The sequence below is a fragment of the Malaclemys terrapin genome, chromosome 12 (assembly GCF_027887155.1).
Source record: "Malaclemys terrapin pileata isolate rMalTer1 chromosome 12, rMalTer1.hap1, whole genome shotgun sequence".
In the NCBI taxonomy this organism is placed as follows: Eukaryota; Metazoa; Chordata; order Testudines; family Emydidae; genus Malaclemys; species Malaclemys terrapin.
This window is the reverse complement of record NC_071516.1, coordinates 20,266,182-20,293,523: the sequence shown is the minus strand read 5'-3', so window position 1 is coordinate 20,293,523 and position 27,342 is coordinate 20,266,182. Positions and strand designations below refer to the sequence as shown.

General features: G+C 44.1%; 1 protein-coding gene across 2 annotated transcripts in view; it reads left to right on the top strand.

Annotated features, from left to right (window-relative positions):
- RIMS4 (regulating synaptic membrane exocytosis 4) overlaps positions 1-27,342 on the top strand; it is a 74,831-nt gene that overhangs the window by 32,224 nt on the left and 15,265 nt on the right. For both annotated transcript variants that reach the window (XM_054046403.1, XM_054046404.1), the window contains exon 2: positions 20,614-20,755. In XM_054046403.1, the coding sequence (XP_053902378.1) occupies positions 20,614-20,755 (142 nt within the window). The remainder of the gene's footprint in view (positions 1-20,613; positions 20,756-27,342) is intronic.

Below are 27,342 nucleotides of genomic sequence, written 5' to 3'. Positions count from 1 at the left end.
CACCCCCCTGACAGAGCTGGCACTGACTTGATTTTATGGTCACTAACAAGCCGGGTGACAGAAGCTGTGTTAGGAAAATGTGTTTTTGTGGAAATATTACATAAATGAGTCATCTGCATGCATTTGGAAAGGCCTATTACACTGACACACACTGTTACCAAAGGCTATATAGCATATTGGTCAAATATGGTGGCCTTGGAAGTGAGCTCAGAGAAAATTGCACATGGCCAGAACTTGCAGAGAAGGACAGAAACTCTCACTGTTAATCAGTTTTCAAGTTGTTAAATACGAATTAAATTGCTCAAGTGCAGAAGAAATTATGCTGCATCTCAGTCCCAGGTCCTGTGTCACAATTTCATGGGCTGCGTAAGGAATCACATGATGGTTTTAAGGTCTAACAGCATAGATTCAATAAACAGGGACAAAGTCTTATCGCAGCTAGTCAGGAGGTTTTTGGTCAGTCAAGAGTGCACATTCCAGACTTCAGGAGCTAAATCCCAGCCTGAAAATATTAATAAATTATAATGAATTTAGAAGGATGATATTGTAAATCTTATGTTCACCAACTTAAGGCCAAATTCAGCATTCGGTTATGAGTACACAGCAGTAATTGATTTCAGTGGGCACACGCAAAATGGAGGGCAGAATTTAGCCTTTAGTGCATAACATTAGAGAGGGCTTTGGTTAAGATTTCTCAGTAGCCTTGTATTGTCCGCCTTTTATTGCAAATTATTTAGTGTCCGTGTTTTCATTGATTTATTAAGCTAAGCCTTGTTGCCGTGTCTGTGGTAGGCAGTTTCTGATGTTATCATTATTTGCATAAACGTAGTGAACAGGGCAATATGGCATGTCAGTGACTATTAATAATCTGGAGGCTGTTTTTGCCACCTGGTAATATGATTGATACCTAGATATCAATGCAATACTTTTACAAACTTCGGGTGAAGCTGAAAATTACTCTGCAGGGCTCCTTGCAGGCATTGGGCAAAGCTATAAGTAGCACACATTATATATGCTGGCAAAACATAAAGGAAGACATGGTCCCACTCCCAAAGAGTTTACATTCTAAAAAAGCAAAAGATAGGAGAAAGGGGCACATCATACATGTGAATGATTAAGGCGATGACTGGCCATGTCTTGATGACACAATATTTATTATAGGTTAAGGTTACCTGATATTTCTCAAGACCCTGTTTTCAGTTGCTTATAATTTTGAAAAACTTCAACCATTTGGGATGAAATTTCCCATACCACGTCTCTGCCTCAGGCTGAATTTTTTTGGAGTTTCATCTAAAATGATGGAACTGTTTCCAAGAATGAGGTTAGGGAAAATATATTTTTGTCATGGTTTAAAAAATTCTTAAAATGGTTTAGTTGAGATGCTCTAGTACCTCTATCTCATGGAAGTGGGAGGAGGAGGCAAAGGCGGAGGAGAAAGAAGAGCATTGACTTTGCAACCTTAACATTCTTTTAATGTCCTTTGTGTATATAATTAGGTCATACAGAATATACCCAGGTAGCCCCTCCAATATTGATGCTATTAACTAATTTCTTGTGCACATTTATCAGGGTGTTTTCCCTTGTAGGACCTAGCAGGAATTCAACCAGCATCAGTAGTGAAAATCTTGCCATTGATGTCAGTGGAACTATGCCAGTTCACAGCAGCTAAGGATGTGGCCCAGTGACTTTATTATTATTATTGTTTTTTACTTTGTAGTATGCAAGATGGAGATTTGGGATTTTGTTTAATCATTGCCTGGAGTGAGGCAATGTGGCCTAGTGGGCAGGGCAGAGCAAGACAGTGGGGACTCAGAAGAAGTGGGTTCTATTCCTGGCTCTGCAACTGGTCTGCTGTGTGACCTTGGGCAAGTTGCTTTAATCCCCCTGTGCCTCCGTTTTTCCACTTGTAAAATGAGGATAATGATACTGACTTCCTTTGTAAAGTGCTTTGAGATTTACTGAAGAAAAGTGCTCTATAAGGTGTAGGTACAGGTATTAAACCACTGCACAGAAAATACGCTGGCAGTGGATGACAATAAGATTAGTGGGCCATTTTGGCAGACAAGACAAGGCAGCTTACCCGCCTCTTTCTTAGGCAGAGAACTCCAGCTGAGCTTCTTCAAGGTCCCTGACTGAGATTCAAATTTCAACCTGATACACAGGGCTTTAGGGGTGTGGTTCACCTTGACTCTGATAGAAGTATGGCTAATCCCCAGCATGTGCCTGTAGCAAGTTAAATGTATGTGTTGGGGTGTGTGTGTCAGTATTTGAAAGGAGAAACTGAGAAGAGGCCAGCTCCCAGGAAAGGTCAGAAAGTTTCAGTCTGAGAATTGGTTTGGGGAGGGAAACCTTTTGTTCCGTATAAAAGTGCTCAAAGAAACCAATCTATAGCCATCTAATTGAGGATGGTTCACAATGGCGGTGACTGCTTTTCATGGCAACTTTATTTAGGGCTTCCTTGCCTTGTTACCCATCCTGAGTTCATCAAGCGACTGATACAGGCTCCAGTGAATATAACTGAATTTTCGCCATGGAAGTGGCTGACAAAATACACCGTATTTAGCTTTGATTCTAGATCTTCTCCATGTCCCTCGACAGCCCAGCCTCTACAGATGAGTGGTGAAGTCAGAAATGGGGGAAACTAAGTGGTACTGGCTACTCTGAACAACGGTTGACATCCCTGTGCAGCACATCTGGGATTCTCCATTGAGGGTGGGAATAGTGCTCTTGGGAGACAGGTGATTTTTTACAATACAACTTTATGGTGCACAGTGTGGTCCATGCAAACAGATTCCTGAAGTATTTTGGAGTTAAATAGTTACAGAATGAAACTAAAATAAAAACAGTAGCCAAAAGAAATGTAAAGGCAACCGGGCGAGTTAACTGAAGAAGGCAGAAAAAAGAAGGTCCTTAAGATTCAGTCGGAACGAGTTGAGGGTCACTGTTTTGACTGGCATATCAGGGACCTCTGGAGCTAAATGCATGATCCTCTACAACTCTAGCTAAAGACCAGGGTTCTGTAGCTGAGGCCTGCACTCGACTCCTTACACATACTGACCAGTGAGTTACGCATACAAAGGAAGGAAATGTAGAATTGTCTGCTGACATGAATGGGAGAGTAGTGCTGCTGTTTGAGACTTGAGGCTAACGTTGTCACACTTTCTTGTGCTGTAACAAAGAAAGTAGCAGGATTGGAGACCTCTTCAGAGAGCCGTGTCATGGGGAGACTCCAGAAGAGAGTCTCAATTGCCACATGTAACTGAGATTGGTAACATGAACTGGACGTCAGCCTGACGCTCTGTTGTCATTCCATTTCCCTGCCTCCAGTTTGCAGTGTTATGGGCCTCTCGCTGTTACTATTTAAAATGCCTCCCACGGAATATAGCTAAAAAGCAGACATGTAATTTGCCTTCTGAGTGGATTCCATCACCCCTAGATGTGAACAGGAATGAAGTAGCTGATGACCTGACCAGAACTGGAAGATCGGAAACTCAGGATGGAATACCTGTTGAGAATATTGTCACCCAACCAAGAGGAATATTACCTGAAATAAATGGTCAGAAGGTGAAAGAGCCTCTGATCTTGGAAAATACAATCCACTTTTGTGAGGTTGCAGACAGGGCACACTGCAGGAATGAAATCAATAGAGGTGGACCTAAGATATATTCACTCTGCAAGATGTTTTGGGAACAGGCTTTTAACACCTGCCCATGCTTTTGAATGTAATATCATAGGGAACCTGAAGCTTTTCCGATTGGACCCCTAGACTTTGAACTCAACAACTTGTATTGGGTTCTTTGTATTCTCGACTTTTGTGGCCTGATATGATTATCGCAGGACAACAACAGCATGGAAAGCTGAAATAGGAAGGGTGACCTATTTTTTTTTTTTTTTTTTTTTTTTTAATCAAAAGCTTTACTTCCACCCACCCAGAGCCTGATTCATGGTACCTCCCTGCATCAGTATAAAACAAAAATGCTCATTGGCTCTCTCATTGGTATGGGTGTTGGTATTGGTATGGTGACAAAGCCCTTGCCTGTGTGTTGCCTTAGAGCTGTGGCTAAGCCAAAGCCTCATATAAGACATTAGGCTGGTTTATTGGTTGGTTTTGGATTTTTTTTTAAATATTACAATATATAGTCAAGAACAAATCGCCCTTGTATATAGTCAGGGATGGCAAAATTCCTCTCCAAAGTGATGTTATTAAATTTGCAATTTTCATTTCAAATGCTTTCCAAAGTGAATATTGACAGAATTTACAAGCTGGAGTTTCTTACCAACTCTTCAGTCCCATGATTTATATTTAGAGGGGAACTTCAGAGATTTTTGCTTGGGATGGAAATCTTAATTTTTTTCCACTTAACTCTCTCTGTACAGGCTCCATATCTCCAAAGACATTTTAAAATGGAAATAATGGAATGTCCTTTCCTCCTTCACTCACCTGCCAGGTCCTGAGTTCAGGTGTCTGTGTTTCTTTGGCAACAAAGAAGGACACGGCAAAAAAATAAAGCATTTTCTTGTACTGCCTACTACTACAAGATCTTTGGTGTCATCCTCTGTTGCCAGGGAAACACAGAATCCTGAACTCAAGACTTGCCAGGCAAATGAAGGAGGAAATGAATTTGTTTCAATTTTAAATGTTCTTTGTGATTTTTTTTTTTTAAGCATGCACAGAGTTTTGTTACTGATTTGAGATCTAAGGCGTTTATCTGAAGTTCAGCTTTAAAATTGTGTGTGTGTGTGTAATTCTTTTGTATCTCATTGCATCTATTTCTGTATTTGATGCAAATATGAGTCTGGAGTCTCAATGGCACAGCTTCATTTTAGCACTAATGCCTGCTGCAGTGTAACTAGATGCACATAAAATATTAACACAAACACAGTATGTGTCACAGAATAAAATGTGAAAATTTGTTGCACTGTATCCGATATTTATTTCCTTTACCACTGTCAGCACCTTGTCTCAGAAGAAATTCCACAGCATTTTAATTTCTGCCAGTTCCTTGACTAATTATGATAACTACAGGTAGAAAACAGACCAGCTGTGTAGATACATGCATCTTATGAGCAACCTCAGAATAATTTACAAGGTCTGTAATACAGCCTCTACTCCCCCTGTTCTTTTTGTAGACTGACCTTGTTTAAACACCATGTCTTGTACCTTTCTTGTACACTTTATAAATCAGTTCACATCAAATATTTTCCTGTTCGTTATGGTATAATGATTTTTCCTTCTCAACACTAAATGCAGATACATGCTCCTCTAATAAATGTTTGATCTGGCTGAACTACTTATGGTAGTCTGCAAAATTATTTTTACACTGGCTCTGTCAAAACTTAGTACATAGTTTTTTTTTTTTTTTCCCTGTGTTCTGTCCTCTCTTACTCCCCCTTGGCAAAGAGGTACAGAACCCAGTAAGGTTCATTTCATCTCCACTTCTCCTGTAAAATAAACTTAGAAATATTTTGAACAAAACTATGCAGCCTCAGCCATAGGATTTTAAATTACCTTGGGGTCTCACATGTACCAGAGGCGTGGGGTAGTCATGGCTAGGTGCAGTCATACTGTATCCATGAATAATGGTCAGCAATTTGATTGGCTGGCACAGAACTCTTCTGTGATGAGAGTGGCTAGCACAAATTCCATTTGATACAGTATTGAACACCATGGCCTGCCCTCTTCCCTCCAATCTGATTGACACAGATTTCTCCATCTATTTGGTTGTTTGGTAACAACAAATAGAGAGCCTTCTATTAAAACTAGATCTTGCTGTTGTTCCTCAAGTATATTCTACTGTTGGATTGTTGGATTTTTTCCCTAATACTCAGTAATCTTTAAACAAGCATGATATTTTGGATGGGTTCCTGCATCCTCCTATATTCTTCACTGAGGATGAAGAAATTGTGTCTCTTTTCCTACCCTGGCCAAGTTTTAAATGATTCTTCTATTGACAACACTGTACTCTGCTTGAACTCTGGGCCAAATTTCCAAAACCACTTTAACTCACTGGGGAAGATTTTCATATCTGAGCGTTTTTTTTGTTTGTTTGTTTGTTTTGGCATGCTAATCCCAGATGTAGCCAACATGTTATCAGTTTGCCAGATCTGTGGATGTGAAAGTTTAGACCTCGGATTTAGGGTCCCCTGAAAATTTGGTTCTACGTTATTTTTTGCCAGGGTGTTGGTGGAACATGCAAGAAGTAACTGAGCCTCTGAACAATTTGGGTACTGTTCATGCTCCCTACTGATTCATGTGCACTGATGGACTTCCATAGACTCTTCCCAAGTGCAAAACAGTAGATTTGATATATGTCTGTTTCCCACTTGTGACGTGGGTGTCCTGACAGAGCTGATCTCAAAGTGGTTGCATTGGATCACATGGTCTCATGCAACCTACAACTCAAGGGTTGTTTTGTCTCTGCTTCTAGCACAGCCTGAGTTGGAGACCAACCTTCTCCCCAGGCAGTCTGGGATTCTGCTGTTGCTTGCAACCTTCCAAATTATTATGCTGGCCCTAGATTATCTTTTTGGCTCTGTACTTGCTTCACAGGATGCTTTGCCTTAACTCTCCCCAGGCAGAGTGGGGCTTTTAAATTAACCCTTGATTCTGCAAAGTCTTTCAAGGATGGGCCCTTAAGAATACATGGATCCATTTGCAGGAGCAGGGCTCTTGTTTGCAAATAAGAAGAGCATTAGTGAGCCTGGGTCCCACTGTGTCAATAACACAAACGGCCTGTGAAAAATACATTGGACTGTTCTCCAAGCTTTTGCGAAACACAACAATCCTCCTCACACGCTGATTTTGCAGTGTGGAAAGGTTAGAAGTGGATGTCTGAGTGCCGTTCTTTGTAATGTTTAAAAAAGGGACTCCGCTCTTTGTTGTACAAGAGAGGCAAGGTGGGTGTGGTGATATCTTTCATTGGACCAACTTCTGTTGGTGAAAGAGACAAGCTTTCAAGCTTATACAGCGCTTCAGGTGACCTGTAGCTCTGGCACATGCAACTGTAGATCAGTGTGGATTTTTCATTTGCAAGTAAATGTAACTCTCTATCTAGGAAGTTTCTGCATGTCCTCTTCTTAGTGATACACAGAGTTAATTGAAACATATGCCCAGGTTCTTGTTTGCCGTAGATACTAAACTGACAGGTTCTATAGTAAAATTTAACAATATGGTGTGATCTGAAGTTTAATGTCGGAAGTTAAATGTGACTTTACTTTTGTGATTCAGTTACACCTACAGTAGATCAAATAACCAGTCTGAAATGGACACAAGTTATAAAACAATATGTCTAATTTGGGATGACTTCCTATGTACTTGATGATTCATTTCCTTAAGGAAGATATATTTAAACGGTCATAGATTCAAGCTGAACATAAATCATGCTAAAGGAAATTAAAAGCCTGATTTTTTGCATTCCATTTCATGTTTGCAACCCTACTGAAATTCACAGAGCTTCATGTGTGGTACAGAAAACTTGGCTTTGTATCTTTTAATTGTATTGATAACAAATTATCAAAAGGCAGTGGCGCTACATATAGACGAGATGAACTTGACAAACGGTAAGCACGTTCCTTTTAAGAGCGGGTCCTGCGCCTCACTTGGCCTAAGGGAAGGAAGCGAAGATGGTGATGTTACAAGTTTGGACAAATTAATTGCTTTTCCCCAAACCTAGCTTTGCCTTATTTGTAGCTAAGCATCCCCAGCTCTCCCTAGGAACTCAAGTGAGGCAGTTACATGTTCAGTATCTTTTATTTCCTCTGTTCTCTCTTTCATAAACTACATGATCTCAAAATCCACTTAAAAAACAAAAAGCAATTTCTGTCATTTGTCTGTTTTGGACACTATTGCCTCTTTCTTCTGGAGAAAGGTATAGTTGGTGTGAGTGACACTTGTTTAGAATGACACTTTATAATCACCTAACTCTCTGGAATTGTCACACCTTTTCTTTCTTCTCTTCTGTCTCTGGAGGTTTACTGCAGCTCTGGTTCATTCATATTTCAGATCCTAGGCTGAGACAACATCCTCACAGTTAAAAATAGTGTAAGATAGATGGGGGAAGTAGGATAGAGCGCTCTGGTTCTTCAACTCTCCTGTAATTAGGTAGGGCTCCGGAGCAAACGTTTATAATGTGTCATGTTTGGCAGGGAAGAGGACATTTAACCCAATGACATGGATCGCTTTTACCTCTTAGCATTGGTGATCCTGGGTCCAGAAAGTCCTTATCCTGAAATGGGGGACTGGAGGGGTCTTGGAGTGACAACAAGAGAGCCCAAGGAAGGAGCTGGAATGTAAAGTAGCTGCCTGTCTGCATTTCAGTTTATTTCATGATTCCAGGGACTTCACAAACTAAGAACTTTCAGATTGTTGGATTGGGCAATATGGCTGCAGGTATGAATCCATACATCTTCATGTATTAGTGTCAGGTTAGGCATTTCCCCCTCGTTATGGGAAATAAGTATTACAACACAATGGCTTATAAATTTGGGGGTAATTATTTTTTGTATAGGCTCTGAATAAGATCAGCGCCCCATTGTGCTATAGGAGCTTACTATGAAAAGAGACAAGACAGACAAAGGGTGAGAGAGGAAACCACCACAGAGACAGGAAGTGATTTGCTCTCTATCATCTCCCCCCCCCCCCTTAGTCGTCTCTTTTCCAAGATGTATGTGTTAGCTAATCCTAAAACCATGTTGACCAGGACAGTTTTTTGTCTCTGCTTATTTCTGGCCAAGAGATTATGACAATTTCATTCAGATGCAGGTCATGCTACTGTGAACCGATCCATTGTCACCTCGCAATTAGACTGCTGCTGTGCATTCCCCAAGGGTCAGGTACGCCATGATCTTGCATTGGCTGGCTGTCAGTTTCAGAGCAGAGTTAAGGTGTTGTTCAAATGGCCTGAGGCCTGACTGTATGAGAGATGCATCTCTCCCCGTACCACCTTGCTGCAGCTGAGATCAACAGAAGCGCCGCAGCCCCTTATTTTAAAAGAGAGGGGGCTGCCTGCAGTGTGTTCTCTCTGAGCGGCCCTGAATTAATTCCACTCCTCCAGGTGCATGTGTGCTCACACACACAATACAAAATCGGCCAAATCTGCTGGCCTTTAGGGCACACTGCAAATCCTACTTTGTTCCTCAGGCTTTGGAGAAGGCTGTGCTGAGAGTTGGGCTTGTGCACTAAGGTTTGGGATCTGTGGCTGAGGTGTAGTTTGTGAAGAGGCTGCTCTGTGCAGTTTTGTGCATTACTTGGCTTGTTCATTTTATTATGTGGCAACAACACCCAAGGTTCTGGAAAGGTGCAATTTACTGTTTTATATGAATTAAGACATTTGGACCATCACTTAAACTGAAGAAGCTACTGGCCTTGCAGGGCTTCTGTGGCAGCTGTGAAGCATTTAATTTTTCCCCTCTGTCCCAAAGGGATCACTGAACTAATTTAAAAAGAAAACACACACATTTGTACCTCTCTATACTGTTCAGCACTGTAATTATAGCAGTGCTGTTCCTTCTCTACATGGTCATTTTATTGAATCAAGACTCTTCTCTACAAGGGGTGTCAGCTTTGAGACAAAAATCAATTATTTTGTTCCATTTAAAAAAAATCAGCACCAGCCTCCATACTAAGCTGTTTGGTGCTGTCACAAACAAGTTACATGGAAAGTTGGAAAGAATTCTGGCGAGCATAAATCTGGTTAATAAATAATTTCCGTTAAATATTTAGAAATAAAATTTGTCATTTTTTTCAAGAATTTGTCAGTTTTTTAAATTTTGTGATGAAAACTCTCAAACGAGGGTTTTTTAAAAAGCCTTTTGAAAACTTATGAAAAAAAAATTCATTTTGGGGGACACCCACTTCTTTAAACTTTCCCTACCTTTTTCCTGTGAAAGAAAGTAAGAGTCAGAGAGTGGCTTTTCCTGCCAAAATGAATTTTTGTAAAATTTCTAAAGTTTTCATTTTGAAAATTTTCACTGAAAAATGGAAAAATTCCAATCCCAATGAAGTTTTTTGCACACACACACAAAAAGATCAATTTGGTTGAAAAGGCATTTTCCATCTAGAAAGGTTACTGGAAAATTTTCCAAGTAGCTTTTTAAAAAGGCTTATGATGTCACAGGAGTTATTTACTCAAAAAGCCTCAAAAATGGTCAAGTTCCTTTTTCAGGTTTTATAATAGAAAGAAAAAAAAACAGCTAGATGGTTTATTGATTCCAAGCCTAATTTGCAGTCCAGTAGGAATAGCCTGTTGGTAGGCTCCATTGCTCAGAAATCCCAACTCCATTGGTGTTGACCATCTAAGGAATAGAAAGTGTCTTAAATAATCCTAAGTGTTTTTTTGGTTTCATGTTCAGTGGTCATCCTCTCCTTCACAAACCAGAAAGAGGAGTGTCTTTAACACCCTCTGTAGTAAAATGGGTGTTTGATTTCCCACCTGCTCATATTTGTTTCACTGTTATACTACAGCAGGGGTAGGCAACCTATGGCACAAGTGCCAAAGGCGGCACACAAGCTGATTTTCAGTGGCACTCGCACTGCCTGGGTCCTGGCCACCAGTCCGGGGGGCTCTGCATTTTAATTTAATTTTAAATGAAGTTTCCTAAACATTTTAATAACCTTATTTACTTTACATACAACAATAGTTTAGTTATATATTATAGACTTATAGAAAGAGACCTTCTAAAAATGTTAAAATGTATTACTGGCACGCGAAACCTTAAATTAGAGTGAATAAATGAAGACTCGGCACACCACTTCTGAAAGGTTGCCGACCCCTGTACTACAGTATTTCCCCTTTAGATCACTGGTTCAAATCCAACCCTACTCAGAAATTATTCTCCAATGATTCATTAGTGGAGTGTTTGAAGTGAGTTTGTCTTAGCCTAGTTTGCAGCAGATGGTTTTCCTTATCGCAGATGATACCTACAACTGGCACCCTCATTAACATTTTCAGCAATAAGATCAAGTATTACATGGCTACAGAGAATCCACTCCTCTCATCCCCCTAAAGTAGTTCCTTCAAAGCTAGGAAGGCAAGATGCATTAAGAAGGGTGATAGGGTAGAGGCCTGTATAGTGTGGTTACAGCTTGATTTAATAACAAACTGCAGCTCACATCTCCTCAGAGAGGAAAATTCCTCCTGCGCTAATAATGCTAGTGGGGAAAAAGGACCCGTGTTTGGAACACCGCATACCTAGGCATTTCCCCTAAAAGCTGGTGCTTGTGGTCTTCCTACTTATATAGTGTCTGAGGAAGAGCTAGAGCTATTGCTTCTCCCAGAACATACCTGCTTCTGGAGTGAAGTTATAAAAGGCCAGCTGCTCCCATTTTAGAGTGGGTAGCTCAGCAGAGTAGAGGTGGGGCTCTAAGGCAGGTTCAGTAGAAGAGATTGATAGAACAGTGTCCCACTTCCCACTGCCTATAGGGGAGGAAGGGGGGAAAGAGGGTTGAGTTTGGTTTAGCTTCAGTGAGACTAAAATAGAGAGGTTGTTTTACAAACCCCCAGTGACTTGCCTGCCTGCACAATGAGCAGCAGCAGCCCTGCTTCTGTGAGCCAGAATGAGGACATTGCTCTTTATGCTGCTCACGTTCAGTAGATAACAAAAGAACTTCAGTCTCCAGGGCCCTCAGCCAGCTGGCACCTTCCACCAGTGACTTAAAAAAGTTATCTGCACAATTTTTTGTTTTGTTTTATTTTTTTAGGGGGGGGGGGAATGTTCTGAGCTCTGTGAAATTAGAGAGTTTGGGTCTCTTCCTGAGCTGCATCTCTAGGAGGGGGCAGAGATGACTTAAGCCATCCCTGTTTCAGGCTGTTGGGGAAGCCAGGACAGCCCTGCAGGAGGACTACTCTAAGTTAGGGTAGGTAGCCTCCCTAGCTCTGCGGATGGCTTGAATGGCTGTAGCCCTCTGTACTCCAATCCAGCTTCAGTCTGTCTTCTGCAGGGGGCCAATGTAGAGACTGCCGGGGAATTTCCCCACAGGCTGCTTGCAGTTCCTGTAGGTAGCTTGTAATGAGTAGAACATGGGGTGGAATCCCTCCTTCAACACTTACTGATAACTGCAAACATAGCTATGGTCTAACAGAGTGATTTATGGCCAATTTAAGGTTTGCAATTTGAAAATTGCTTCTTTAATTAGTTTTAGCCCCCACAAGAAATATTATACAGACTGTTCTCTGCAGTGCCGATACATTTAATTTAAGGAGATTTAAAGAATGACTCAAAATATTTCTTCTGTCCTATGCCAAGATTTCATTTAAAGTTTAAAAGAAAGTGTGTCCTTAGATGGGGGTTTGAGGCTGAAATCAGGACACTGAAGTGAACTAGCTGATGAGTAGTGCTCCTGTATATCCCCTGCCATTTTCTGTTGCTTCCAGGGGATTAAGTACGCGGAGATGATAATCAATCTTGTCCCACTTGCTTCTGGGCACAGTGCAAAATGCCCCCTCTCTTCAGGTGATGTAACTCACAGTCCATTAGGATGTAGATATGTGAAATGCTTGTCATTAGTGTCGGCTCTCCCAATTGTGGGGAGATGGGGGCGGGGGAGCCAGCTAGTTTAACTGCAATCAGAAACAACAATATTTTTGTTAAGTAGCAGCATTCACTTCCGAACAGAACATTACTTGCTGCAAACACAAATAAATATTCCAAATTCTCTAAAAAGGACTGTTTGGTATGCCTCGTACAGACAAATTGACTTGTGCATTCCGTGTGGATGGCAGGCTGTCACAAGTGTTGGCTATTCATGCCACTCTGTAGAGATTTCCCCCTTCCCCCCCCCCCCCCCCCCCGCTCTTGGATTTGAACAAAGGGATTGTTTTGTTAATCTTAGAATGGATTCATAATGAAATGCCTCCTGGCAAATAGTCTGCTGGGGATTCAGCTCAGCATCTGAATAAGCAGAAAATAAAACCATTTAAACAACAGCGTTTATAAACGGAGAAGCTGGCATTCAAGTTCTCTTCTCAGTGAAGCCTTTGAAAATAAGACTTTTATTTGGCAGAGTAGCGAGAGGTGGCCGGCAGTTCAGCTTAATCACTTGTTCGCTTCTGAGCTGAGATTCGCAGTATCTGCTCCATTGTGCACTTGTCAGTCTAGTCACTAAAGGCCAACGGTAGTGCCCAAGGAGCCTTCACTTCTACCCGCTGTCTGCCCCAGGATTTGGTTCCTTTGTGAGATGTTCACTGGCTGAAGAATGCTCCCTCCTTGCCTATTTTCACCCACAAGGCTGCCCCAAATCCCTGACTCTTACTAACTCAAAGCAAACCAGCTAAATGCAGAAGTGAGCAAAAATTCATCAATATTTTTGTTTCTTTAAAAAAAAAAATTTGAATGACTTTAGTGCCTGTGGCAATAAAGGGAGATTTACTGCGCCTTGTTTGAGTTATGAATAGTGCAGGCAGGTTCTGTGCAAACTCCTGCCTGCAGTTCTGCCAATGCACCTTAGTCTTGACCTGCCAGCCCAGTCTTGTTCTCTTGATGTCCCTGAGTGCTGACCTGCAACACCTTCTCCTGTCATAGGGCAGGTCTACACTATGGGGCTAAGTAGACCGAAGTTACACAACTCCAACTACGTGAATAACGTAGCTGGAGTCGACGTACCTTAGGTCAACTGATTGCCGTGTCTACACTGCACTGGGTTGATGGGAGAAACTCTCCCATCAACTTATCTTTACGCTTCTCATTACGGTGGAGTACCAGAGTTGCTGGGACAGTGATTGGCACTTGATTTAGCAGGTGAAGACCTGCTAAATCGACCCCCGGTGGATCGATCGCCATGCGTCGATCCCCCAGTAAGTGGAGACAAGCTGTTTGATTCAGCTGTGCTGGTGCACCTCAGTCTCGATCTGGAGCACCCTCTCCAAGCCTCGGACCTCACTGAGGGTACATCTACACTACAGAGGGATGTCGATTTAAGATACGCAAATTCAGCTACGTGAATAGCGTAGCTGAATTCGACGTATCGCAGCCGACTTACCCCGTTGTGAGGACGGCGGCAAAATCGACTTCTGCGGCTTTCTGTCAGTGGCGCTTACTACTACCTCCGCTGGTGGAGTTAGAGCGCCGATTCGGGGATCGATTGTCGCGTCCCAACGGGACGCGATAAATCGATCCCCGAGAGGTCGATTTCTACCCGCCGATTCAGGCGGGTAGTATAGACCTAGCCTTAGTCAGAGTATGTAAAACGTTTGTTTGTCAAGTAATTTTGCAGTGGGAACAAATGGGACTTAGGAGCAAGGCTAAAGCTGATTTTCACTTGCAACCAAAGCCAAAATGTGAACACTGATCTCGAGAGATAAAAGGCTAATTAATGTGTTCCACAGGGGGCTCGATTGTGCAGTGGGGTAGTGGTTTGGTTCTGCCTGTGCGTAAACTGTGCATATTTACACACACACTGCTTTGAAGCAATAGATTAACTTAGAAGCAAAGCTATTCAGTTTTAAATTCAGTCGATTTCTACTCCCAACCTTGAATCAATGTCAATTAATTTAAAAGGCATGGACGGCACCACTCAGACACGTCTACCCACACTGCGTTAGTTTCCTCCTGTGCCAGGAGAGTTCAAGCCAAATGGACCAAGCATGAGAGAAATTGAGTGATGAATATAGGGGATAATTTTTAAAGTGAGAAACGGGAAGAGAGAAGGATGGTAACTGTGGGAGGGGAGGAGAAGTAAGAAGAGAAGAGGTGACGGGGATAAAAAGAAAACAGGAAGACTGAAAGTCTCAGGAAGATCAGCTGAATAAATGGAGAAGCCATCATCTCTTGGAGTGTAATTGTGCCCAATAGCAATAATAGCATAATTCTGTCCTTGCATGAGTTGCTGTACAATTCTCAGTGGATTTTTAGGACTTTGTGTCCTCTGTGCACAGAGAAACCTGTCAGTTGCATCGAGACAGGAGCTTTGCACTGACACAAGATAATGTGAGCCAGGCAAGACAGGGCCTGCTTGCTGGGCCAGTGGGGGGTGGCAGTAGGGTTACCATATGTCCGGTTTTTCCCGGACATGTCCGGCTTTTCGGCAATCAAACCCCCATCCGGGGGAATTGCCAAAAAGCCGAACATGTCTGGGAAAATGCCGGCCGGACACTTCCCCTCCCACGGCTGCTGTGCTCCTCCCCTGACTCTTCGGCTCTGTTTAAGAGCCGAGCTGCCCGAGCGCTATGGGCTTCAGGCAGCCCCCTTGCCTCCGGACCCCAGCCTCCGGCCGAACACTTCCCCTCCCGGGCTCCGGCGGCGCAGGGTCCGGAGGCATGGGGGCTGCCCGAAGCCGGTAGCGCTCGGGCAGCTCGGCTTTTAAACAGAGCCGAAGAGTCAGGGGAGGAGCAGAGCCTCCGGCCGCAGCGGCTCTGCTCCTCCCCTGACTCTTCGACTCTGTTTAAGAGCCGAGCACTACGGGCTTTGGGCAGCCCCCATGCCTCCGGACCCTGCGCCGCCGGAGCCCGGGAGGGGAAGTGCCCGGCCGGGGGCACAGGGTCCGGAGGCAAAGGGGCTGCCCGAAGCCCAAGCGCTACTGGCTTCACGGTTTGCCGGGCAGCCTCCAGACCCTGCGCCCCCGGCTGGGTGCTTCCCCTCCCGGGCTCCAGCTGTGCTGGGGAAGCACCGCCCGGGGGTGCAGGGTCTGGGGGCTGCCCGGCAAACCGTGAAGCCGGTAGCACTCGGGCAGCTCTTTTCGCGTGGCTGGGAGTGGGAGGGAGGAGGGGCGGGGTTGGGGCGGGGCTGGGGTGGGAAATGGGCAGGGCCAGGAGGGTCCTCTCTTTTTTTTTTTTTTATTTGTTAAATATGATAACCCTAGGTGGCAGGGGAGATGGAGGAGAAAGTGAGAGAAGCGCCACCATTTTTCTTACCAATATTGAGACAAAAGCAATTCCTAAAGGTAGTCAGCACTGCCAATCTTGTTACACCATTCTTGAGAAGAGCTAGCTTTTATTGGAGTTGACTGCTGCAAATACATTGAAGAGAGAGAATGCTTAGAAGTGTCCGATGATCTGTGCGCTGCTTTATCCAGGCGGCCACTTTCACTCCCTCTAGTCCACTGCTGGACTGTCTGGCAGATACAGTGCTCTGTGCACAAGATATTTACCAGCTGATGAGGAGGAATGCTGTGCCCAGGCAACACAGTTCATCTTTCCAACCCAGAATCTGTTTTTTGCACCATGTTGCACTGACAACTTTATTGCTTAATTGGAAAAGGTGCAGAGAGTAAATCTTCCACAGACATGGCAGGAAAGATCAAAGCTCACTGTACTCATTCCAGAGAGCATATACAAATAAATTAAGACAAATTATTTTGCCAGGCAACATCCCCATCCAAGTGGTACCATTACACTCTTCATTTTACAGGTCTTCCCAAGGAGCTTTTATCACTCCTACCTTTCGGATACAGTACTTGGGCTCAGGGAGGACTGGCTGAGAGTCCTTTCAGACCCCATCCGTGCTGTTCCTTTATTGGTCAGTGGGGGTCGCTGCTGGGTGACTGAGAAGAGCTTTGAACATGTAAAGATGAAACATAAGTGCTAAATATTTTTTATTATTATTATTATTTCTCTTCCACCTTCTCACGCAGAATGTGCTGTTTCTCCATGATGCTTCTGTGATACTTCTTATAAAGAGGACCGTGATCAGTTGTTCCTCCTGTACACCAAGGGAGGACAAAAAATAATTGGCTTAGTATGTAGCAAGGGAGATTTCGGTTGGATATTAGGAGAAACTTTCTAACTTATATGGGTAGTTAAGCACTAGAACAATTTACCTGAGGAGGTTGTAGAAGCCCCAGCCTTGGCGATTTTTCAAAATGGGTTAGATAAACACTGATCAGGGTTGGTAAAGGATGGAATGCATGGTTAATCCTTCCTCGGCACAGAGGGCTGGATTAGATGACCTCTTGAGGTCCCTTCCAGCCCTACATTTCTGTTGTTTTTTCACAGGGCAAGTTCTCTTGAGCAGGTATCAAATATCATGGAGAACACCTGTAGGAAGGCATCCCAGTCAGTTAGTATCGGGCTGTTGCACTCCATTGCACGCCCTGGCTAACGTTTCCCGTGACAACAGACTGATGATGAGGCCCAGGGAGAAGTACGCTCACAGGCAAAGCAGGAACAGAAGTCAGCACAGTTCAGGGTGTGATGCTGAATGCCGCACCTGAGGCACAGCATTCTGAGCAAGGAGCTTGTCCGCTCCTGTCTGTAGCGACAGGTTCTTGGCTGCCAGCTGTGCCACTTGGGCCCACAGTTCCTGGTGATCTGCCTGGAGGTGGGTAACCCGTAGGGTGACCAGATAGCAAATGTGAAAAATCGGGATGGGGTGGGGGGTAATAGGTGCCTATATAAGAAAAAGCCCCAAATACCGGGACTGTCCCTATAAAATAGGGACATCTGGTCATCCTAGTAACTCACTGTTGAGATTCCAGCACCCCATGGGACAGAGATCGGTCCAATTGATCCATTCCTACTCCTGCTTGGACCCGGGGATGGTGGGAGGGGTTGTGCAAATTGTCTGGTCTGTGGAAGAGGGGTATCGGTGACCAGGATGTGGGTGGTCTGGTTCGGTGGTCAGCGTTTTATTCAGGAGCCAGATGCAATGGGCATATCTGAAGTGAAGAGCCAGGTGTCAGAGCCAAAAGTTGGAGCTGGGGTCAGACAGGAAACGGGAGCCGAAGCCAAGGGTCAGTGCGGAGTCAGAAGCCAAAGAGCCGTAGCTTGGGGTCGGAGCAGTTGGAAGCCAAGGCAACAGGGCTCAGGGACTGGAACAAGTCTAAGGGCAGGAATCGGGAGCAGGGTCAGGGTCGAAGTCAGGAACCGGGGACGCAGTAGGGAGTCAGGTAGCAGATGGCAGGGTCTGTAGCAGCAGCAAGCCAGCATCCACCTTGCTGCACAGACAACTTCTTGTGTCTTTCTGGTTTAAATAATGCACCTGGCCCAATCAGGGACACTGAAGCTCCTCTAGTTAAGTCCCTGTGGGCGGTACCTTTAGTGGAGCATAAGGCCTCAGGGCTCCCAGGTGGTGGTGGTGGTGTGGATGCAGCAATGGTCCGCGGGCCTGGATTCAGGAACTGCAGACACTCACAGTCCTCTGCAAACTGCCTTTGTTCTCCTCATCTCTTCCCCTGCTCCTGAATCACACATTTAACTGGACAGCCAAGGAGATGCAGCAGGCACCTCAGGACGCCAGCAGATGTTCAGCTGTGTGTTCTGCTGCAGCAGAACATATCCAGCGCCAGCTGGACGTGAGAGACAATCTCCAATACAGTGCTGGAGTGTGTCCTGCATTCCCTGTATTTTGCTCTCTCTTGCTGTATGGCAAACCTTTGTGTTGGGCCTGAAAAATCTGTCAGACAAGGCAGTGCACTGTGCCAGGCAGGTGCCTTGGGATGCTAAATGCCTGCCCACACCACAAGCCTCTATTAGTTTGTTGTTAACCGCAGGTATATGGTAATTTGAGAATTTCATTCCATGGCCATCTCCAGTTACCGTGGAAAAATCAAATGATCTTGAGCGCAGATGTTTCATGGTTAGGCACTTAAACATTTTTCAGTGCTGGTTTATTATTATTGACTCAGGTTGATTTTAAGAGGAAAGAACCGAATATGCAACTAAACAACAGAGGAAGGATCTGAGTATTGTGAGGGTGTGTGCATAACAAGGATGGGGAGGGGAATTGTTGAGGATGGTAGAAAGGGTATAACTAGGGGGAACAAAATGACATTAAGGAGGAAATTAGACTATCGGGACAGATAACATTACAGTGAAGGAGGGGAGTTCTAGGCTGTGGACATTTAGAACAAGGCTGGACAAAACACTAGAAAATACACCATTGGGAATAGTCCTGCAGTAGCTGGGACTAGATTAGGCCATCTCATTGGGCTTTTCCTTCACTGAAGTCTGAACATTTGTTTTGTTTAACGCTTTTGACTTGGATAGAAGTGGTTTTTATGTTTGTGTTTGTTTGTTTGTTTGACTTTCTGATTCATATGATGTGCCTCTCCCATTGCTCTGGGCACACAAACAATACAAACTGTATTTAATGTTAACCAAAACATGCAAACTGTCTGATGCTTTTTAGCTAAGTTAATGGAAGATGCTCTGCCCTATTGTTCACCTACCAGTGTTAATTTCAAACGAAGCGTAGGGCGGGGCCCTGCTAATAGGCCAGCAATTTCTGGGAAATGCCCATTCACACAGAGAACTGGAGAAAACCATTCCCAGGCCAAGCAGCTTGCTATACACATAGGAAAGAATAACACAATACTTTCCATGTGTACAGACTGAGCTCTCAGAACTTCTGAAGTGGCTGTGAGGGCCCCATCCTCTTCCATGTTTTGAGAACTCTCAGTACCCTAAAACTGGTACTTCCAGGGCTGATGTTGTCTTGAACTGGTTCATTTCACATACAGAAACACTCTTCATAAAGTTGGGGTGCTTCTGGAAGTGATGCCACTTAACAATGTTCAGTTCTCTCAGGGTAAGTTGACTGTTTTGAATACTTGCAAGCATTTTGGTTGCACCTAGGAAAATGGGGTCCAGAGCAGGTAGAGGACATTGGACTCTGCCATCGTTCAATATTCAATAGGAATACCAAAGCGGTCCGGTGGGTCACATCTACCACCTGAGTGTTAACATCCAGAACATTCTTATACAGGTTTATGGGTGGGCACCTTTAAAAAGATTCCCACATTACAACTCATTCAGAGAACTTGCAGCAGACATCGATATTTCAGGATAAGCATTGTATGTAGGCTGAAACTTGTTAGCTACCTAACAGCAGCAAAAGCAATTAATGTTAATGGTATTCATTATATAGTCCTTATATAACATAATTCATTCTGAGAAACGCAGACTGCTAAAGAGAAGGATGCAAATAGCAGCTGTTAATTTCAGAGTCTTTGAAGATTAACCCCAAGAGGAAAAGCTAATCTGTGACACCAAATTCGGATTCCCACCCGACTCGAGCTGAGGGCATGTGTGAACGTAGTAGCCCTTGCTGTGGGCTTTTCTGCTGTTTAAAGCCCCTCTGAGTGGCCTGCATTGGGAAACCATTTTGGAGATGCCTTTATGGTCCCTTATTGCTTGTGCCTCAATTGCTCTTTCATTCAGAGTGTTCCTAGTCCTGTACAGCCCCTTCTCTCCCCTCTGATCCTTCTGTTACTGTCCTGGCACTCTGATTCCTCAGCATTCCTCACAACTTGAAACAGTGGGACAGATTTTCAAACACATTAGATCCACAATTTAGTACCTAATCTCTGCTCATAATTGTACAGTGTGCATACTAATTGGGCAAGTCCACACACCGTTTGGCTGTGTGTGTGTACATCTGCGTGTGCGCATGCACACATTCCATTCTCTGATTTGCATGCTCAAAGTAGGCTAGCAATTACATTTGCATTTTGAATGCCCAACTGGGTATCAAGCTTGTTTGAACATCAGGCCCATTACGAACAAAGGTGAGAGCTACAGGCTTGAGTGCCACAAAATATGAAAAGAAGGAAGTGCAGGGTGGTTTCTGGATTCCAGGAGTAATTCCCTGAAAGGCCTTCCCTTTTGATTGTTGTTCTGCAGTGTTACCATACGTGTTCAGATCAATAGCTAACTGCCTGTGCTGTCTCTCTCTTGTTTTTAGACGGGGATGGGCGGAGACTCAAAGGTGCTATCCAGCGGAGCACAGAAACTGGTCTGGCTGTCGAAATGCCAAGCCGGACGGTCCGTCAAGCCAGCCATGAATCCATTGAAGACAGTATGAACAGCTATGGATCTGAAGGAAAGTAAGTCAGCAGGAGCCAGTTGGATAATCACTTCTGGAATGCTCCATTCCCCCTAAACCTATTTCTTTTTGCATGATCGATGATACATTTGTCTGACTTATACATGCTGTAGGTGCATTGGCAGGGAATTCAGTTACTCTAAGAGTCAGAACAGAGCAGTTCTTTCCCTGAAAGGTTTGCAAGTAGTTTTGCTGCTTATACGCTTCTTTTAGCGTGCTCATGAGTCTGAACTGAAGAGGATACCCATCACTCATTACAGACTTGCCTTTAAAAGAAAACTCTCTGGGGTGGTTATGGTAAATGTGTTACATTTCTGTTGTCTATCTTCTCCCACAAACTCATGGGGGGGGGGTGGAGGAAATATCTAGCAAGATAATCTCTAGTAAATAATTAAATACATGTTATACTCTTAGACACCAAAAGTTTAAAACTTCTGAGTTATCGTCTTCGGGTGATCTATTTAGAAAGCTTTCCGGGCCTGCAGAACAGCGATACCATGATATGCTGGATTTGGGTCTTGCAGCTTTGTGACAGTACAAATCTTGAAGCATAGAAAACACAGGCCAAAATTTTGGGGATCCGAGTTGCTTGAAATTCTGATTTTGTTTTTGCATGGTTGAGGCAATGTGTGGAGATGATCACTTTTTATCCAGGGGCCTTCCGAGGGAATCTTTTTGGGAAAACTCTTCTGCAGTAAGAAGGGGGCCTTGTTACAGCAGATTCTGTGCACGTGGCTGCAAGAGCAGTAACTGACTTCAAAAGTTCACAGCGTGTAACTAAACGCAGTTTATGTTCTGATTATATGTGCTACTGAAGTCTGACTTGGGATCAAGTATTAACTACCAACTGTGGCTTGTCTGTCCGTCCTATCTGTCCATTCATTCCTGGCATTCCTAATGAACCCATCACTGAACTATCTATGTGCCCGTGTAGACCAAAGGCTCTCTAAAATAAATGTTAATTAAAACTGTGTGATGAGAAAAGTAACTATTTTAAGGGAAAACCAAACTTTCCTTTGATATATCAACAAGGATAACAGTGGAAACATTACACAGCCCTGCATCCAGGGCAGAAATGATAATTAGGAGCTGTCTCTGAGGCAGAAATCCTGTTACTCCAAAGCTGTGGTGTAGCTTATCTCCTCTGGGAGGACCTCCCTCCAGGGAAATATCCTGCCATACTCCCACAGTCCTGCCACTCTGAGTTCTACCTTCACTCCAGACTCGGAGGATTAGAGATTAAGCCCTGTCCCTTGGCAATGCAGTCTGAGAATCTGCTTTCCCTGCAGGGCAGGATTCTTTCCTTTACATTGATGCAGTTTGGCCTCTCAAAAAGGCTGTACAGTCCTTTGGGACATCGGTGCAGTATTACTGCATAGCCACGCAGCCATGGCCAGGCATTGGTAGAAAAATAGAAGCCTCTTCCAACGAAAATATTGCACCTCGGTAAATGCCATTGTGCTGTGGTGTGCTGCACTTGCAAAGGTAAATAACACACAATGGGGGGAGGGATATGCATCTGAAGAAGTGGGCTGTAGTCCACGAAAGCTTATGCTCTAATAAATTTGTTAGTCTCTAAGGTGCCACAAGTACTCCTGTTCTTTTTAATGGGGGGAGGGATAGCTCAGTGGTTTGAGCATTGGCCTGCTAAACCCAGGGTTGTGAGTTCAATCCTTGAGGGGGCCACTTAAGGATCTAGGGCAAAATCAGTACTTGGTCCTGCTAGTGAAGGCAGGGGGTTGGATTCAATGACCTTTCAAGGTCCCTTCCAGTTCTAGGAGATAGGATATCTCCATTAATTAAAAAAACTATAAGCTTGGTATAGGAAAATAAATCCTCTCTTGCAACCCCCACGTATTTGTTAAAGCTGCTATAAAATTCCTGTTATAACCATTTTTTCTCAAATAAGAAGTCAGAATATTCTAGAGGGCTCTGCCAGGCATGGGATAGCCCTCCCCATACTTCTCTGGAAAGGGCGATAAATGTTTGTTGTGTGCTTTTTTTTCTCAGCTCAGTTAATTGAACTCCTTTAGAATCCCCTCAGGTATCTGGAATTATCTGTCAGAAGCACAAGTGACTAGCAAACAGGTTTCAGAGCACGAAGAGCCCATAGGGCTTATGTGCTAGAAACATGTTGGGATTTTGGATTATTTTTAGCGTTCTTGTTCTTAACAAAGAAGGGAAGCATTTGGGGAGGAGTTTTGAGAACCAGAAATTTAAACCAAATCCATTTTTGCCTCTCTCGCAGCCCGCAGAACACAATTACAGCAGGAGAAAAGGAGATTCATGTGACCACATTAGCTCTGGCAGGGTTTTCTTTTTAGTGCTTGGTTTCTTACTGCTACAGACATAATGAGGACAGAGACCGTCTTAGCTTAAGGCCTTTAACAAACCGATCTTTAACAAGATAAGATTGCGCCAATATTTCAAGCCATACATCAGTATGCAAATTCTTTCCAGGAGGTTCTAGGCCCATTCTCCAAAAGTGCTTGCTTTGGAAACTCGGAGTGTATTTTCTATAATCCTCCACGAGTAGAGGAGTACCTGGAAGATCTCTTAACGACAGCCCATTAATCCTCAGTACCTTTCAGTCTGCAGGTGAAGCTCTGGAGTTTTCTTTTTCCTGAAGGAGGGAACAGAATCTCTGCTCCCAGTAATTTGGAGTTATACATGCTTTTAACAAATAGATTGATGGCTCGTTTCACATATATTTAATTAATTGGGCATGTGGCTAGCAAGAGTTGTACTCCTCTCATTTCAGATCCAATAGAATTACAATGGTAGAATTTTCCTTTGTGTAACATTCTAAATGACCTAGTTTATAGTGGGGATTAAGGTGACTATCATTGTGTGTGAAATCCAGATGATTTCATTTAAAGTTGTGTTATATAAGAATATGGTTACCTTAAAGCACTGTTGGGTCTAAAAAAGAGGTGCTTACCAGAGCCTTTATAATGGCGCTCTTTAATCTTTGTTATACGAAAAAACTCACGTATTTAATCTTTTTGCAGCACGGTAGTTGTGCTGTTACCAATAAGTACTTTTGAAATAATTTTCAAGAGAAATTTTCAAAAATAGGTATTTGAAAATGTCTGAAAGGAGGAGAGTTATCTGTTTCAGTACGCGCCCAGAATACAGTGCCATGAGCAAATGGATCAGAATTTGGCTTGTGTGTGGAACTTACAAATAAACATCTGATAGTTTAACAAGGAGCAAAGAAATTCAGATTTGAGCCTGGTCCCACCATGCCTTATTCTCTGCTCAAGCTCTGTTATACCGGGGTTTTGCTCCCTGTGAACCAAATGATGTTACACGACATTCAGGAGGGAAACAGGGACTCATAGGTGCTGGAACTCGAGGGGGAGGGGGTGCTGCATCACTCCCTACCTTGAAGTGGATTCCATTATAGACAGGGTTTACAATACAAATGGTTCCAGCGCCCCTGCAGGGACTGTTACATAACTTCCTGCCAGCCATTTATTTTTTAAATGCTGTGTGAGGACACACAGCCCTCGAACAGAAGATTGCCGCTGGCCAGAGGCTATAATGTGTGGTGCTTGTAGGCCTTCTTGTTTTTGCTAACTACTGCTGGGATGATTAGGTTGCAGGAAGCAAAGGTGATTTGCTCTGCTCAGAAGAGCTCAGCAGGTGGTGACTAGTGAAGGTGCAGAAGAGTGATTGTTTAATATGTGAGGAAATTAGCAAGCCTGTCCAGCAAGGACACCTTGTCATTTGCCATGTCTTCTCTTTAAAGTTTTGACAAATGTGGCATTGAGAGAACATATCTCTGAAAGCTATATATCCAGATGTATAATTACAGGGAAACCCATCCCAAGCAACCACTCAAGGAACTGGAAAATTTCAGTTGCTTAATAGATGTAATTTTGTAATGTAGTCAAGAGTAGATTTGAATCCAGTATGTTTGAGGATACGTTGTGGTGGGATACTAGGAGCTTGCCTAATAAGGTAGGGGTGGGAGAGGTCTCTTGTGCAGATTTCACTGAAGAACTTTTGATAATATTGTTAACATGGCCAAAAATAATAGAACAGAAGGAACTTGCAGTACCAATGGAGAACACTGTTACAGAAAACTAGCTGGTACACCATGCTGCTAGAAAGCTTTGCTGCAGAAAGTACTAGGGTAGTTGATGGGGAGGGGGCTATGGACCAGAGCTAGATATGTGTGAGCAGAGCTTGTGGAAGAGCTGGCGTAGGGCTCAGATAGCAAAGAATGTTGCATAGCTAAATAGAGATGCCTAAACAGAGCTGTGTCATTACGTCAAGACAGTATGGTGATGGGTTTTATAGAAAACCTTAAGACAGATAGATGAAGTGAAGGTTCCCAGGGAAGAAACCGGATTCATGCTGCCTAATTGGACATGTTCCAAGGTACTATTCTCTTGTAGCAAGTCAGGCAGGCAATTGACTAATAATGTCCACTGTGTACTGTCAACATTTAAAATGAGAGAGTTTGGGTTAAATACTACAACCTAAACAAAGAAATTCTGCATCCTGCTGAGCTGACAAATATTCAGCTGGCCACTAAATTAGATAGAGATTATAAAATCTGAATGCTGGGATGCCTTAAAAATGAGCTAGATTATTACACAGAACCATGGGCGTAGTTTGGTGGGAGCAGGCGGGGTGTTGCCCCCTCCAAAAAACCTGCAAGCCTTGGGCAGGCGTGGAATTTGCCTCCCCAACACATAGCCCCATTGGCCTGACTGGAGCTGCCCCCTCAAATATAGAAATCAAACTATGCCTATGAACAGCTGGGATGCCCAATTATTACACAGAACATTTCTGTTTCATGGAAACTGGGAGGCTGGGTGGACCCTCTGAAATCTTCCACACTTCCAATGAAGTGATGAAGTAGCAGCATTCTCAGTCTTATAGGAAACTTATCTCCTTTCCCTGAGAAAGACAGCTAGACATGCTTCTTCTAGTGTATGAAGACAGAAACAGAGGGCTGACCTGTGTCATAATTGAAGCTATGAAAGAAAGTCTTAACTTTTTAGAGTTGAGTTATCTGCTGCAATGTGGTCACATTCAGGCAACTCACTTATTACTGACAATTTACACAGTGTGTGGGGGGCGGGAATGTTTCTTTAGGAAATAATAATTTCTGATCCTTGCAGCATCCTGTCTCTGAACACATGCCATTTCAGAAGGAGTTCTCTATTTTATATTTCATACTGCCTACAAAACAATGGAGGAGCCTTTCAAAATGTCTGGTTTATGAGACATTCCCTTTTAGGCCGTGAGAAATATTGGAATCCTAACCCCCTAGTGGAAAGCGCTGACTGTAGTATCTCTGAGTAATGTTTTCATGTTTAAACAATGAGGAGTCCTTGTGGCACCTTAGAGACTAACAAATTTATTTGGGCATCAGCTTTCATGGGCTAGAACCCACTTCATCAGATGCATGGAGTGGAAAATACAGGAGCAGGTATAAATACATGAAAGGATGGGAGTTGCCTTACCAAGTGTGAGGTCAGTCTAACGAGACAATTCAATTAACAGCAGGATACCAAGGGAAGAAAAATAACTTTTGAAGTGGTAATGAGAGTGGCCCATTCCAGACAGTTGACAAGTTTGAGTTGATCACAAGTAGCCTGTTGCTTGTAGTGTGTTAATGAATCCATGAAAATTATAGAAGGAAGTGAAAAGAAAATCGCCTTTGTCTGACTATGCTGTGGCTGTGTAACTTCACTGAAGTTAACCCAGTGCCACCAGTGTGACCCAGGTGTAAGGTAATGGGGAATTACTTCCTCTCTGTTGGGTTTAAATTCAGGCCAGATATTCTGATTCTGCAGAGCTCACGGAGTCATTTCATTTACATGGTTGAAAGAGTTGGGACAGACCTCGTGTGCTGGAGGGTGGAAGCCCTGATTGTGCAGCATGATACCGCCCCTTTTACACCAGTGGGTGGAGCCTGGCACGGACCCACTGGCGTGGGGCTGCAAGCTGTTACAGAATACCCCCATCATTGGGGGGCTCTCCAGTGGCATAGCCAGCTCCTAAGAGGAGGGGGAGCAAACATAAAAAAGGCGCCCCCCCCTTCACTCCTCCTTTGGCCACGCCCCCCTTGGCTCCTCCTCCGGCCGCTCTGCGCCTCCCCCCCATGGCTCCTCCGGCCGCCATGCTGCGCCTCCTCCCCACTCCTCCGGACGTGCCCACTGTCGCCCCGCAGCTGCTGGCAGTCAGCCTGCGCCCCCCGCCCCCCTCCTCCGGCCACGGCAGCCAGCCGCATGGTGCGCTCCAGGCTGGAGCAACCGTTGGCTTTGTGGTGTGGGCAGCAGAACAGTGCAAGGGTCTCATCAGTAGCTAGTACAGATGCCTGGCTGGTGAGGCTTGTGCACATGCTCAGAGTCCATATAATCCCAAGATCTGGGGTCAGAACAGAATTTCCCCCCAGGTCAACTTGGCAGTTTGATGGTTATGTTAAGCTGCGCCCCTCCCCGCCGCTCCTCCGGCTGTGTGCCTGCCGCCCCCCCATGGCTGCTGGCCGTGCTGCGGCCGGCCAGCCTGCACCCCCCCCTCGCTCCTCCAGCTGTGGCGGCTGCGTGCCGCATGTCGCGCCCCTGC